Source organism: Puma concolor, chromosome E4, assembly GCF_028749965.1.
Source record: "Puma concolor isolate L17-30 chromosome E4, mPumCon1.1.hap2, whole genome shotgun sequence".
In the NCBI taxonomy this organism is placed as follows: domain Eukaryota; kingdom Metazoa; phylum Chordata; class Mammalia; order Carnivora; family Felidae; genus Puma; species Puma concolor.
The window spans coordinates 49,209,123-49,223,701 of NC_141683.1; the positions used below are offsets into that span (position 1 = coordinate 49,209,123).

The 14,579-nt window shown below is 40.3% G+C and overlaps 1 protein-coding gene and 1 non-coding gene across 4 annotated transcripts in view; both read right to left on the reverse strand.

Moving 5' to 3' along the window:
- SOAT1 (sterol O-acyltransferase 1) overlaps positions 1 to 14,579 on the reverse strand; it is an 83,985-nt gene that overhangs the window by 20,143 nt on the left and 49,263 nt on the right. For all 3 annotated transcript variants that reach the window (XM_086694039.1, XM_086694038.1, XM_025920952.2), the window contains 2 exons: positions 3,558 to 3,706; positions 2,646 to 2,705 (listed from right to left, as the gene is read on the reverse strand). In XM_086694039.1, coding sequence (XP_086550165.1) covers positions 2,646 to 2,705; positions 3,558 to 3,706 — 209 coding nt within the window. The remainder of the gene's footprint in view (positions 1 to 2,645; positions 2,706 to 3,557; positions 3,707 to 14,579) is intronic.
- LOC112857975 (U6 spliceosomal RNA) lies at positions 9,142 to 9,244 on the reverse strand. The gene has a single exon (XR_003223375.1). It is a non-coding gene; the product is annotated as a U6 spliceosomal RNA (small nuclear RNA).

The window sequence follows — 14,579 nt, forward strand, 5'->3', positions numbered from 1 at the left end:
ACCAAGGTAAAAACTTAATGTAAAAGCTTAGCATAAAGTTCTTTCTAATAAAATGATACTGCCTTCTAGAAATAGCATGGATATCAAACATTTAAAACAAATGATGGGCATTCTTGAAAACCTGCCAGAAGTGGCTGTTTTGTAAGTAGGCAAAAGGCAATGAAAACACAAAAGCTATTCCAAAGATTACAAGTTTTTTTTTTAATCTTATTCTTACATTCCACTCTCTACACTTAACTTACATTAGGTGCTATCTATTTCCAACATGTTAAGATTCACATACATGTGGGGAGCCTGGGTGGCTCAGTCTGTTGAGCGTCCAACTTTGGCTCAGGTTGTGATCTCACCATTTGTGAGTTCGAGCCCCACATGTGGCTCGCTGCTGTCATGCAGAGACTGCTTTGGATCCTCTGTCCCCCTCTCTCACTGCCCCTTCCCTGCTTGCACTCTCTCTCTCTCTCTCTCTCTCTCTCAAACATTTTTAAAAAACATAAAAAAATTCATATGTATGCATTTCTATAACGATGATAATCAACCACTACCCTACATATCTATAAACTTAACCATTTACAAATGCTTTTATTTTCTATCCTCATTGATCTTTTCATTTAAGATAGGGCTACTTTTAAAATACAGCAATGACTTTCTAGATGACACCTTCTTAAATAGGTATTTTTTATATTTGACTAAAACAAGTTTGTTTAGCTTTGTTTTTGCAAAGATGTGTGCTCATCATCTAAATAACTTTTCGATGATATTTTAGATTGCCCTGGATTAGGAATCTTCAAATTCTAATAAAAACCCACCTGAGCCATAAAATATTTATTTCCTTGGTTACAAAAATGTTTTATAAGGGCACCTGGGTTGCTCAGTCGGTTGGGCGTCAGACCTCGGCTCAGGTCATGATCTCACAGTCTGTGAGTTCGAGACCCGCGTCAGGCCCTGTGCTGACAGCTCAGAGCCTGGAGCCTGCTTCAGATTCTGTGTCTCCCTCTCCCTCTGCCCCTCCCCAACTCACACTCTCTCTCTCAAAAATAAATAAACTTAAAGAAAAATGTTTTATAATTATCGGATACTTGAATTTTATTTTTTTATATACACAATTCTATCATTAAAACCTTCATTACAATGTCAAAATCATTTATTTTCCCTTTTATGTGAAAAGCCTGCATTTCCCCCCAGACACAGATTTTAAAAGATAAATTTCTTCAAAAAACAGTGTGGCAAATACTGAAACTGTATTCTATATAACATAACAGGTCCAGAAAACTGGCCTTCTTGGGGTGCCTAGATGGCTCAGTTGGTTAGGTGTACGACTTTGGCTCAGGTCATGATGTCACAGTTCGTGAGCTCAAGCCCTGCATGGGGCTCTCTCTGCTGTTAGCACAGAGCCTGCTTCAGATCCTCTGTACCCCTCTTTTCTTCTCATCAAAATTAAGTAATACAGATCAAGTTGGCTCACAGAAAGCAAATTTTGGTAAGTAGAAGATGGTTATTTTTTTCTGTTTTGAGAGAGATAGAGAGCGTGCATGGGATGTGGTGTATGTGGGGGGCACAGAGGGAGAGGGAGAGAATCTCACACAGGCTCCACGCCCAGCTCAGAGGCCAATGCAGGGCTCAATCCCACAACTCCAAGACCATAACCTGAGCTGAAATCAAGAGTCAGATGCTTTAACCAACTGAGCCACAGGCACCCTGAAGATGTATTGGTTTTAAAAAGCACATTAAGACACTCAAGGTAATTTTTCACCAGCCCAACTATTTCAGATGACCTGTACTAATACAGGTGAAATTACAGTAGTCTGTTAATGAATAAATGACTGAGTAAATAGATAAATGATCTACTCAGAGAATACTATAAAAGAAACAATCATTACCTACCCAAAGTACACCTTTAATTTGCAGTTCACAAATGAGGTCGCCATGATTAAAATTTTTTTTTTTTTCAACGTTTTTTATTTATTTTTGGGACAGAGAGAAACAGAGCATGAACGGGGGAGGGGCAGAGAGAGAGGGAGACACAGCATCGGAAACAGGCTCCAGGCTCCGAGCCATCAGCCCAGAGCCTGACACGGGGCCCGAACTCACGGACTGCAAGATCGTGACCTGGCTGAAGTCGGACGCTTAACCGACTGCGCCACCCAGGCGCCCCGAGGTCGCCATGATTAATATACATTGCTTGATTTTTTTTTTTTTTTCCATAAAATTCACACAATCAGGATTCTAAACTAAGTAAATCTGAGAAAACTATCAAGTCTCTTGGCTGGCTAGCCAAAGACATGAAAAATATACATAATATACCAAGAAGGCAGCAACACCAGAACTCTCATAATGGGGTTTACCTAATCAGAAAACTTTTGTTCTAGCTTCTTCAGTAATAGGTTCTCTGCATCACAACTTCAAGGAATTTATCAGAGGACAGTTAACCATTGTTACCGCTAACTCCTCCTTGAAAACTAGACATAGAACCAGAAGATCACAGAGGAGGAAAAGAGACAGCAAGTGTACAAGAAGTATCAAAACCAATGATTTATATCAATACAGAACAAACTCACTAAACATGTGTAGATTAAGCAGTGATTTTAATAATCAGAACACTTTTAATTCAAACTAAGAATTTAATAAAAGCAACTAAAAATACTCACTCTAAGAGAGACCGCCTTACAACAAAAATCTTTCCATGTTCTGGAGGTGCTCTGAGATCTCTGGAAAGAGCAAAAAATTAAATTAAAATATAAATACAGCAAGTATTTTAAGAAATGTAAACCTATAGATAAGAGAAACTATAGCATATAACATTAATAAAGCAGCTTCTCACTATGACCCAGGCACCATGTTAAGGGTTTTATGCATGTTGTATCATTTAATGTTGAACAATGCAGTGAGCTATATACAGGCCTATCTGGTTAGGAAAGAAGAGATGTCACTAGAGCAGGGTTCAAAGGCTCTCCATAGCCCAGCCCCTATGGAAATGCATGCCTGCCATCACACAGACAGCCACTCTCTTCTCCTAACAGGCCTCTAGCCCTGCTCCAGTTCACACGCTGTTACTGGCCTGTCCTCTGAAACTGCACTGAAATTCATGATGCCAGGGCACCTGGGTGGCTTATTGGCTAAGCATCTGACTCTTGATTTCGGCTCCGGTCATGATCTCACATTTTGCGATTTTGAGCCCCACTTTGGGCGACCGCAGGCCCCACTTCAGGTGAGCATGAGCCCCACTTTGGGTAAAAACAAAACAAAAAAAACAGAAGCCCCACTTTGGATGAGCCCAGCTTCTCTCTCTCTGCCCCTTGCTCACTTGCGCCCTCTCTCCCTCAAAAAAAAAAAAAAAAAAAAAAGGCATGGTCTTAAATGAGGTACATGTTTGTTATAATCCTCATATTAAGACGAAGAAACCCACCCTTCAAGTGGTTCATTTGCCCAAGACAACACAGAGCTAATAAAAAGTGGTATTAGCATGTGAATCCAGGCATTTTTCCTGCAGTCCATATTCTGACTACTGAGCATGATCAGAGTACATGTTTGCACTAAAAGAAACTAATATTCATACTTACTTAGCTCTATGGTTTTTATCTCCTTCAAGAACAGAAAAGCTCGTGATGGCACACCCACCACTGTCTAATGATGTCGATTTCTCAATGAGATTGTTCACAAAATCATCAAAGTGACTGCCAACTTCCTTCATAAAAAATGGCTTCAATTCCTAAATTTTAAAACAAATTAAAAAAAAAAAAAGAACACATTAGGAACTAGCACATGCTTGCAGGTTATTAACATTTTTCCAAAGGATTCTCTTAAACAGAGCTAGATCAAAAGAAATCCATGTTTCCAGACTCATTCTATGAAGCCAGCATTACTCTGATTCCCAAACCAGACAGAGACCCAGCAAAAAAAAACAACTACAGGCCAATATCCCCGATGAACATGGATGCAAAAATTCTCAACAAGATACTAGCAAATCAAATTCAACAACATATAAAAAGAATTATTCACCATGATCAAATAGAATTCATTCCTGGACTACAGGGCTGGTTCAATATTCACAAATCAATTAATGTGATACATCACATTAATAAAAGAAAGGATAAGAACCACATGATCCTGTCAATAGATGCAGAAAAAACATCTGACAAAATACAGCATCCTTTCTGAATAAGAACCCTCAAGAAAGTCGGGATAGAAGGAACATACTTAAACATCATAAAAACCATACATGAAAAGCCCACAGCTAATACCATCCTCAATGGGGAAAAACTGAGAGCTTTCCCCGAGATCACAAACACGACAGGGATGTCCATTCTCACCACTGGTGTTGAACATACTGTTGGAAGTTCTAGCATCAGCAATCAGACAACAAAAGGAAATCAAAGGCATCAAAATTGGCAAAGATGAAGTCAAGCTTTCACTTTTTGCAGATGACAGACATAATATTATACATGGAAAACCCGACAGACTCCACCAAAAGTCTGCTAGAACTGACACATGAATTCAGCAAAGTTGCAGGATACAAAATCAATGTACAGAAGTCAGTTGCATTTCTCTACACCAATAATGAAGCAACAGAAAGACAAAGAAACTGATCCCATTCACAACTGCACCAAGAATCATAAAATACCTAGGAATAAACCTAACCAAAGATGTAAAAGATCTGTATGCTGAAAACTATAGAAAGCTTATGAAGGAAATTAAAGAAGTACAAAGAAATGGAAAAACATTCCGTGCTTATGGATTGGAAGAATAAATATTGTTAAAATGTCAATGCTACCCAAAGCAATCTACACATTCAGGGCAATCCCAATCAAAATCGCACCAGCATTCTTCTCGAAGCTAAAACAAGCAATCCTAAAATTTGTATGGAACTACAAAAGACTCCGAATAGCCAAAGTAACATTGAAGACCAAAGCGGGAGGCATCACAATCCCAGACTTTAGCCTCTACTACAAAGTTGTAATCATCAAGACAGCATGGTATTGGCACAAAAACACATAGACCAATGGAATAGAACAGAGACTCCAGGATTGGACCCACAAATGTATGGCCAACTAATCTTTGACAAAGCAGGAAAGAATATCCAATGGAAAAAAGACAGCCTCTTTAGCAAATGGTGCTGGGAGAACTGGACAGCAACATGCAGAAGAATGAAACTAGACCACTTTCTTACACCATGCACAAAAATAAACTCAAAATGGATGACAGACCTAAATGTGAGACAGGAAACCATCAAAATCCTAGAGGAGAAAGCAGGAAAAAACCTCTCTGACCTCAGCCGCAGCAATTTCTTACTTGACACATCCCCAAAGGCAGGGGAATTAAAAGCAAAAATGAACAATTGGGACCTCATCAAGATAAAAAGCTTCTGCACTGCAAAGGAAATAATCAACAAAACTAAAAGGCAACCAATGGAATGGGAAAAGATATTTGCAAATGACATATCAGACAAAGGGCTAGTATCCAAAATCTATGAAGAGCTCACCCAACTCCACACCTGAAAAACAAATAATCCAGGGAAGAAATGGGCAGAAGACATGAATAGACACTTCTCTAAAGAAGACATCCAGATGGCCAACAGGCACATGAAAAGATGCTCAACGTCACTCCTCATCAGGGAAATACAAATCAAAACCACACTGAGATATCACCTCATGCCAGTCAGAGTGGCTAAAACGAACAAATCAGGAGACTATAGATGCTGGAGAGGATGTGGAGAAACGGGAACCCTCTTGCACTGTTGGTGGGAATGCAAACTGGTGCAGCCGCTCTGGAAAACAGTGTGGAGGTTCCTCAAAAAATTAAAAATAGACCTACCCTATGACCCAGCAACAGCACTGCTACGAATTTACCCGAGGGATACTGGAGTGCTGATGCATAGGGGCACTTGCACCCCAATGTTTGTAGCAGCATTTTCAACAATAGCCAAAGTATGGAAAGAGCCTAAATGTCCATCAACTGACAAATGGATAAAGAAATTGTGGTTTATGTATACAACGGAATACTATTTGGCAACGAGAAAGAATGAAATCTGGCCGTTTGTAGCAACGTGGATGGAACGGGAGAGTATTATGCTAAGTGAAATAAGTCAGGCAGAGAAAGACAGATACCGTACGTTCTCACTCCTATGAGGATCCTGAGAAACTTAACAGAAGACCATGGGGGAGGGGAAGGGAGGGAAGGAGGCAAACCCTAAGAGACTCTTAAATACTGAAAACAAACTGAGGGTTGATGGGGGGTGGGGGAGAGGGGAAAGTAGGTGATGGGCATTGAGGAGGGCACCTGTTGGGATGAGCAGTGGGTGTTGTATGGAAACCAATTTGACAATAAATTATTAAAAAGAAAAAGAAAAGAAAAGAAATCCATGTTCAGTGAGCTCACAGAAGTAAAAACAGAAAACTGATTTCCACAGCCAAGCTGCAGATGCAGAAATGGCTATTGAAAAAGCAACATGCTAATTTATGTCTTTTAAAAATTTAACCCTTTTATGCATCAATCAAAATATCAAAGTAATCCCCAACTAAACGAACTTCTACAAAAGATGTATAAAAACAAAATAACAGAAATGATAAAAATGACAATCTATTTCTCTTCCAATTTTTATGTGGAAAATAACAAAAAGTAAAAAGTCAATATTATGGCATCATTATATAATTTAAGTCCCTTTTCCTCTCAAGCCACCCCTACACCCACAAAGACCCACTGCTTGTATTTTAGGTCATGTCATTTCCACAGGGTATCAACATTTATACGATAATATTTGTTACTACCTCCCCAACTATATATTTACCTAACCGTAACACACATACACTTTCATAACAAAATTGTTGTATGTTTTGCTCTCAAACTATTTTTACCATCTTAAAACTTACATATCCACAGTTTTTAAAAAGTATGAACCAAAAACATATTCTTCAGGTTATAACGGGCCACCTATTATAGGTATTCAAATTGTAAATCTGAGCATTTTTAAATTGGTAGGACTCATACACATAAAGGAAAAAGTCTTACAATTGTTTCAAGAAATAAATGCTCATTCCCCTAACTAAACTGTTTAGGTTGAGCCTAAAATATCACAAGTAGCATTTTTCTAGGTTGTGTTATACTAAGAGCTTGACTAAGTCTTTAAAAGTAAGCCTAAAAATATCAATGTATCTAATGGAAGCACATGAAGGTCTTTCAAACTGAGACAGGGAAACTAAAGGGATCCCAGGAAATACTGCTTTTCTGTTCCTTTCCCTACTTCTATTCTTGCTAGGACTCATACCCCTGCCTTACATACACCTTACAGATCAGATAATGTAAGTCCTCCCTATAAAGGTCAAGGAGTTAGTGATTTCTTTGGAGTCTTGCAGCACAAGAGATAACACCTAAAAGTGACCAGGTGGGGTGGTCATGACGGATTTTCCAGGACCCCTGGGCTCCAGGGCATAAGTGACTTAGAAAGGACACCTAAATGTGTGTCTTTGTTCCGAATGCCTGAGAAGACATGTCACCAGACCACAATCCTCAATAAAAAACCTGGACTCCAAGGAAAGACAAGTCTCACTCCTCTTTCCAAGTTTCCCAGACACTCCTTTATCTTCACTCTTGGTGTTCAATAAACTCTGTTCTCACTTCCTCTCAGTGGGTGTTGGATTTCCATCTTGCACAAAGCCAAGGACCCTCCTGGCTGGTCCTGTGGGACACCCCCTCTCTCTGGGTCCTCAGACCCAGTCCGTCTGCATCAAAACTGCTCCCGCAATTCCCAAATGCCTTTTGGGTCCTGAGCAGTGAGATTACAATAAAATCCTAGCTGCCACAAGACAGCAGACAGAGATGGAAAATACAAGATATACACATATAAACAATACACAGTGGACCACCTAAGTGTCACCTGAGCAACATACAGGATATCAGCAAAGAAAGCAAGTAGGAGATGACTGGAAGTGTCTTTTTTGAACTGGGAGCTGAGCTGAAACCTCAAAAATAAAATAAAATAAAATAAAAAAAGGAAAAGTGCCAGAAGGAGACGATGTGATGAAATGGAGAGAGATAGGAAAGTATGAGCCAAAACAGCAGAAGTGAACCACACAGGCTGCTTTTAAGAACAAAATATTATTAAGGACCTATGTTCCCTGGAAGAAAGAATAAAAAGCTTTATAGAATTATTTTTTCATATGAAGGTTACCTCCTAGTATTTTATTTTAGTTCTTTTGCCTGTTCCATTTCAATTATATGTCCATCCTCATATTTTGAAATTTTTCAATAGAATGCTTCCCCAACAAACAAAACAAAACCCAAAAAAAGTGGCAAACAAAAAAGGTGCGTTCTCATTTAATCTCTAGAGTTGGACTGATTAATAAAATTTTTTTTTCCAGCTCGTCTGAAAATGTTGTCCCATGCAGTTCCAGGCACTAGAGATACAATGAACAAAACCAAGTCCCTGTCTTCATGGAACTTAAAATTCCAACGAGGGTAGACAGGACATAACAGAATGCAGGCCAGGTGTTTGGGAAAGAAATAATGCAAAGGTACTGGGGACGGGGGAGGCAGGGGAAGGTGTTTTTCACAGAGGTCAAGGAAATTTCGCCTCGAAGATAGTAGTACACTGGAGAAGATGTGAAGAAGGTAAGAGGACAAGTTAGTGAGTATCTGTGGGAAAAGTATCAGGAAGAAAAAAGGATCATTGCAAAAAACCCTGAGGTGGGAACACCCTGAGCTAATGTGAGAAATATTAAGGAAGCAGGATGTCACAGCTGAAGAGGAGTGATAAGAGTTGAGGTCAGAAAGAAGGAGGGGTGGGGCTGGCTCAGATGGTTGAGCACGTGACTCTTGATCTCAGGGTCATGAGTTCAAGCCCAACGGAGGACGCAGAGCCTACCTGAAACAAGAAAAGGAGGAGAGGGAGGCAGGACGAGGGGCTACCCAGCATAAGGTCTTAACACTCTGCTCCCTATTCAAATCAGACCACTGACATTTTGCTCAGCATTAAAAAAAGAAACCTGCGGGGCGCCTGGGAGGCTCAGTCGGTTACAGTTCCGTGCTGGATTCTTGATTTCAGCTCAGGTTCTCAGGGTTCTCGTGGTTCGTGGGAATGAGCCCCAGGCCGGGCTCTGCAAGGACTTTCCTTAGAGAGTCAAACCTGCAGCAGGGTATGCAGACGCCTGCTACAATGTGGCTGTCCACTGAGTCCGCAGGTCATCCTTGCACAGGGGCCATGCTGATGTCCGCATCGTGCCAATTTTAGTATATGTGCTGCCAAAGCGAGCACACGGGCTGTCCATTTAAATTCAGGATGCTGTGCGGCCCTTGCTAGAACAGCTCCTTTGTTTAAGTAGGCTCTACACCCAATGCGGGGCTTGAACTCACAACCGTTGAGATCAAGAGGTGCATGCTCAAACAAAATAAATAAACTTCGAAAAAAATAAATAAATAAACTTAAAAAGTCAGGCGGGGGGCACCTGGGTGCCTCAGTGAGTTAAGCATCCAACTCTTGGTTTCAGCTCAGGTCATGATCTCACAGTTCATGGATGAGTTCGAGCCTCACTAGTGAAGAGCCAGCTTGGGATTCTCTCTCCCTCTCTCCCTCAAATATAAATAAATAAACTTTAAAAAAAAATTAAAGAAAAAAAAAAAGCCTGGAATCTTGAAATGTGGCAAAGGGAGTCAAGCTGTTCCTTTTAGCTAGGATTCCTCATATTCTGGGACCAGTCCCCTTCCCAATTAAGTATTGGCTTAAGTAGACCGGAAGCAAGAAAAAAAAAATCATAATGTTACATAAATGTCAGTAAGAATCGTAAAATCAGGTCCTAACCCACCCAACTCAAGGTGAATAGGGTACAGAGCCAGTTTCTTTTGTCACAAGCTCTTGGCCTTACACACTACACCCCCCCAGACAAGCCTTTGCCTTACACTCCAAAGAACTTGCAGCCTCTGGTCCTGTAGTGAGCAAAGTACAATCTCCCAACCCTCACCCTCTTCATCAACTGTACCCTCTTCTTTTCCCCTTCCTTCTATCCCTTTTTTCTCCATACTCCAAAACTCCTACCTTTTCTTCTTTTCCAGTCGCTCCACAAATAAGAGTGTCCCCTTGCTCTCCCAACCCGCTATCCAATCCCCAGAACCAAACCCAGTTGGAGGACAAAGAGCACCTTACTCAGCACGTAGGGTGATAAACAAGACAGACACAGCCCTGCTCTCGCTGAGCTCACTGTCCAAAGAGGAACGACATAAATTATTAATGGTGCAGGGAATACCACAAAGTGGCATTGAGAGTGACGAGAAACAGAGAAGAGACAAGGTAAAAGAATTAAATCAGTCATCCCAATAGCATGAGGGCCAGTAGAAGGTGGTGACAGATGTCAAGCCTCCTTGTAACTTGCTTTCACAATCCCCTCCCCCCCACATATGACCTCAACCGCTCATACCCTGGATAGGACAGAACACTTCTTGGGGATGCTGAGCTAAAAAAAGGTACCTTTTTTTTTTTTTTAAATGTTTATTTATTTTTGAGAGACAGTGAGCACGCGAGCAGGGGAGGGCAGAGAGAGAGGGAGACACAGAATCCGAAACAGGCTCCAGGCTCTGAGCTGTCAGCACAAAGCCCGGCGCGGGGCTCGAACACGTGAGCCGTGAGATCATGATCTGAGCCGAAGTCGGACGCTCAACCGACTGAGCCACCCAGGCGCCCCCAAAAGGTACTATTTTAATATGATTAACTTATGTCTCCTTTTCCTGAGGTAGAATTTATATGCAGGTAGGAAAAAGATATCTTTAGTGTTGAGTAATAAAATAGAAAAATACAAGCTTTCAGCTAGGCAGACCTGGGTTCAAATTCTACCTCCACCATTTGAGTGTGGCCTCAGGCAAGCTATTTCACTTTTACCACAGTTACTCATGTGCAAAACTCAGACAAAAAACATCTAACTTGCTAAACTGTGGTGTGGAAAAAAAAAAAAAAAAAAGTCCCGAAACAAAAGCCCCTGCAAAAAATGCCCAGTAGAGGATCTGACATAGTTATCACCCTACAGACAGACATCTCCTGCTCCAACCCAGTCAGAGCTAACCAGTGAAGGAAAAACAAACAAACAAAACCAATGTAAAATAAAAATCGTGCTGTAATGATTTACCATTTTTTATTTAAATTCCAATTAGCTCACATACAGGGTAATATTTGTTTTAGGTATACAATATAGTGTTTCAGCGTTACCCGGTGCTCGGCACATCAAGCGCCCTCCTTAATTCCCTGTGGCCTATTTACACCGACCCCACCCCCCCTCCCCTCTGGTAACCATCAGTTTGTTCCCTAAGGTTGAGTCCATTTCTTGGTTGGCCTCTCCCTCTCTCTTTTTCTCCCCCTTGGCTCATTTGTTTTGCTTCTAAAATTCCACATGAGTGCAATGTCTCTCTGACTTATTTCACTTGGCATCATACCCTCTAGCCGTATCCACGTCATTGCACTGTAACTATTAAAAGGTTCAAATCTACCACATTCCTATACACAGCACCGTATCCACAAGATGCCTAATATTCATTACTTAATGCCCAGATTTGTCCTTTTTCTGAGGAATCAAAGTTAACAGAAGCTGGGGCCACCCAGACACAAGGAAGAACTCTGTTGTGGACACGGAGTTTCCTCAGCCTCCTCATTTCATGGATCCAAATACTGATGAAAATAGTGACTGCTTGTTACTGTCACTCCCCTTATAAGAGCAAATATAGAAAAATACAGTACAAACAGTGCTCCACTTCTGCCTTTGGAGTTCTTCCAGAACATGAGACTGTCACTAATTACAGAACTTCACAATGTGATCACTAGAAATCTGAATAGCTGGTATCAGCAACCTGAAAGGGAGGTTGGGGTGTTACAGGCTTCCTAACTTGCTTATGTTCTCAATTTCATCTCTATTAATTTCACCCAGCCCATGGCCCATGATTGTCCCAGCACGATGACAGTCAGACGGAAGGACGACCAAAGGAAGGAGGCAGGCAGTTAATGAGAAACTAGAAAAGCAGCGTGCTTAATCTATTTAAACAGAATCACTGTATTTTAAGAGCCCCAAGAAACTTCATTTTTTAAAAACGATTTTTGAGTGTAGTTCACACACGATGTTACATTAGTTTCAGATGTACAACACAGTGACTCGACAACTCTATACGTGATGCTGTGCCCACAAAGGCAGCTACTATCTGTCACCATACAACACTTTTACAATATACCATTGACTATATTCCCTAACCTGTGCCTTTAATTCCCATGACTTCCTCATTCCATTAACTGAAGCCCGTATCTCCCACTCCCTTTCATCCATTTTGCCCATCCCCCCACCAGACCCCCTCTGAAAGAAACCTCATTTTTAAAAATAAGCAGCTGAACTGGACAACCTCTAAGATCCTAAGAATGGGGAACAACCATCATGAAGCAAAGATTCTATGGTCCACTTAGTGAAGGCGCGCATGAGCGATCAGAGATGAGGCTGAAGAAGCAAAGGGGCCAGACTGTGACAGACCTTCAGGCCATTACAAGAATTGTTCGTTTTATCATAAAGGCAACAGGAAACCAATGATGTTTTGTTTTGTTTTTTTTTAATGTCTATATATTTTGAGAGTGCATGTGGGGGTGGGGGGCAGAGAGAGAAGGGGAGAGAGAAGCCCAAGCAGGATCTGGGCTCAGCACCGAGCTGGACGGGCAGGGCTCAATCTCACAACCGTGAGATCATGACCCGAGCAGAAATCAAGCCTTGGGCGCTTAACCAGGTGACCCACAATGAGGTTTTAAACACGTTTTATAAGCATGTTCCGATTTGCATTTTAGAGAGATAATTCTTCTAAAAAGCCTTCCAAGTACAGGTTACCCTGAACTGAGTTTTAAAACGAGACAAGAGCAGGGTCATTTATGGATAGATAAAATCACCCCTTCAAAGGCACAGAGGCATGGAAAAAATAAAAAAGTAAACAGAGAAAGAAATACAAAGTACAAATACATACTGAGGACGGTGTGTAAAAAATTACACCCTGACTCCAAGGTCATATTGCTAGTCCGTGAACTTATGTCTCTGACTCGATGCCCGGCTTTGCACAGAGAACTTTTAACCTCACAGTGGCATGGAACCAGAAACCTGACCTTTCTGAACAAAACAGATAAGACAATAGAATAGGTAATATAATGTTTGGGTCTTAAACTAAATTAACTCCTCAAGAGAGGTTTCTCCTAACAGTTCACACTAAAGCTACTGTACCTTATTCGTTTCCTTCATAGCACTTAATATCATCTAACATTATATACATTTCTATTTTTTGGTGTCTTAATGTCTGCCTCCCCCGCCTGACTTTAAACAGTATGTCTTCTTGTTAACCACTGTACATCTAGCTCTCAGCAAAGCAACTTGCAAGACTGTTTACGTGTTAAGTGTATTTCCAAACAGCTTTGGAAACCAACCCCTAGCACTGAAACTCCTACTCATACCACTGCTGACTACTCAATGTCTATTACAAAGCAGAAAGTACTTGTCTAGAAGAATTCCCTCACCCTGATTTCTTACTAAAAGCTATGAAGGAAATGGGACTAAAAATCACTACTGTTGCTATTGTTAGTAATGGCTGTGACTTAATGTCTGTGATACTGTGTTAGGGGCCTTTATATATTAGTCTTAAAACCATCTTCGTAAAATCGGCAACATAATTCCTACTTTACACAGGAGAGCTCTAAGCTCGAACAAATCAAGTAATGTGACTTGCCCAAGGTCACAGACCTTGTAAACTAGAGAACCAGGATTAGAACCCCCAGTCTAGATGACCTTAAACATCATATGACATTATATCACTTTCTACCATACTGGAGCTAACATATTTTCTTTATGATTAGCACCATAAACCAAAAAAGCAAAAACCTAAAAAAAAGGGAACAATGTACATGTAGCCTGAAAATAGTAGGTAATCTAATAAATTAGTCCTATCACAAAATTTCATGAAATTTGCATTTCATTTCAACACACTAACGTAAAAGAGGTTTACAGTCATAGTGTACTATAATAAATTCCTCCTCCATATTTAAAAAGAAACACTTGTTTGCAAGTTAAGTCTTGAGTGTAACTACTGCATAATCCTTAAAACAAGAAGCCAAAGGTTCAAGATAACCCAGTGGCTAATGAAATTAGAGCTCTAAATTATAATCCCTTTTATTTAAAATAAAATTCATCCTGAGCTGTCTCCCAACTTAAGTCAGACCATGATATTCCTGATTCCTTATTTTTATCAATCTAAACTGAGGTGAAACACATTTATTTATCTTCATCTGCTTAAGCAGCTCCCTCATCTTATCCAAATGATGTATTTTGCTATTTCTCATCATCTTTACCAACTTCCTAAGCCATTGTTAAACGCTAGAAAACCAGAAAGTGTCATAGTTAACCAATGATACATTCATACAAATGACTATCATGAAATCATTTTATATCACATTGTCAAAGAACATTTTAACACACACAAAAAACCCACAAAATGTTTAAAAATATATAACTGAACATATAAATTGTTGCTTATTTTGCCGATGTATCTATGATGTACACGCCTACATGTGTCTACACTGTCTGCATGGATCTGTGTGT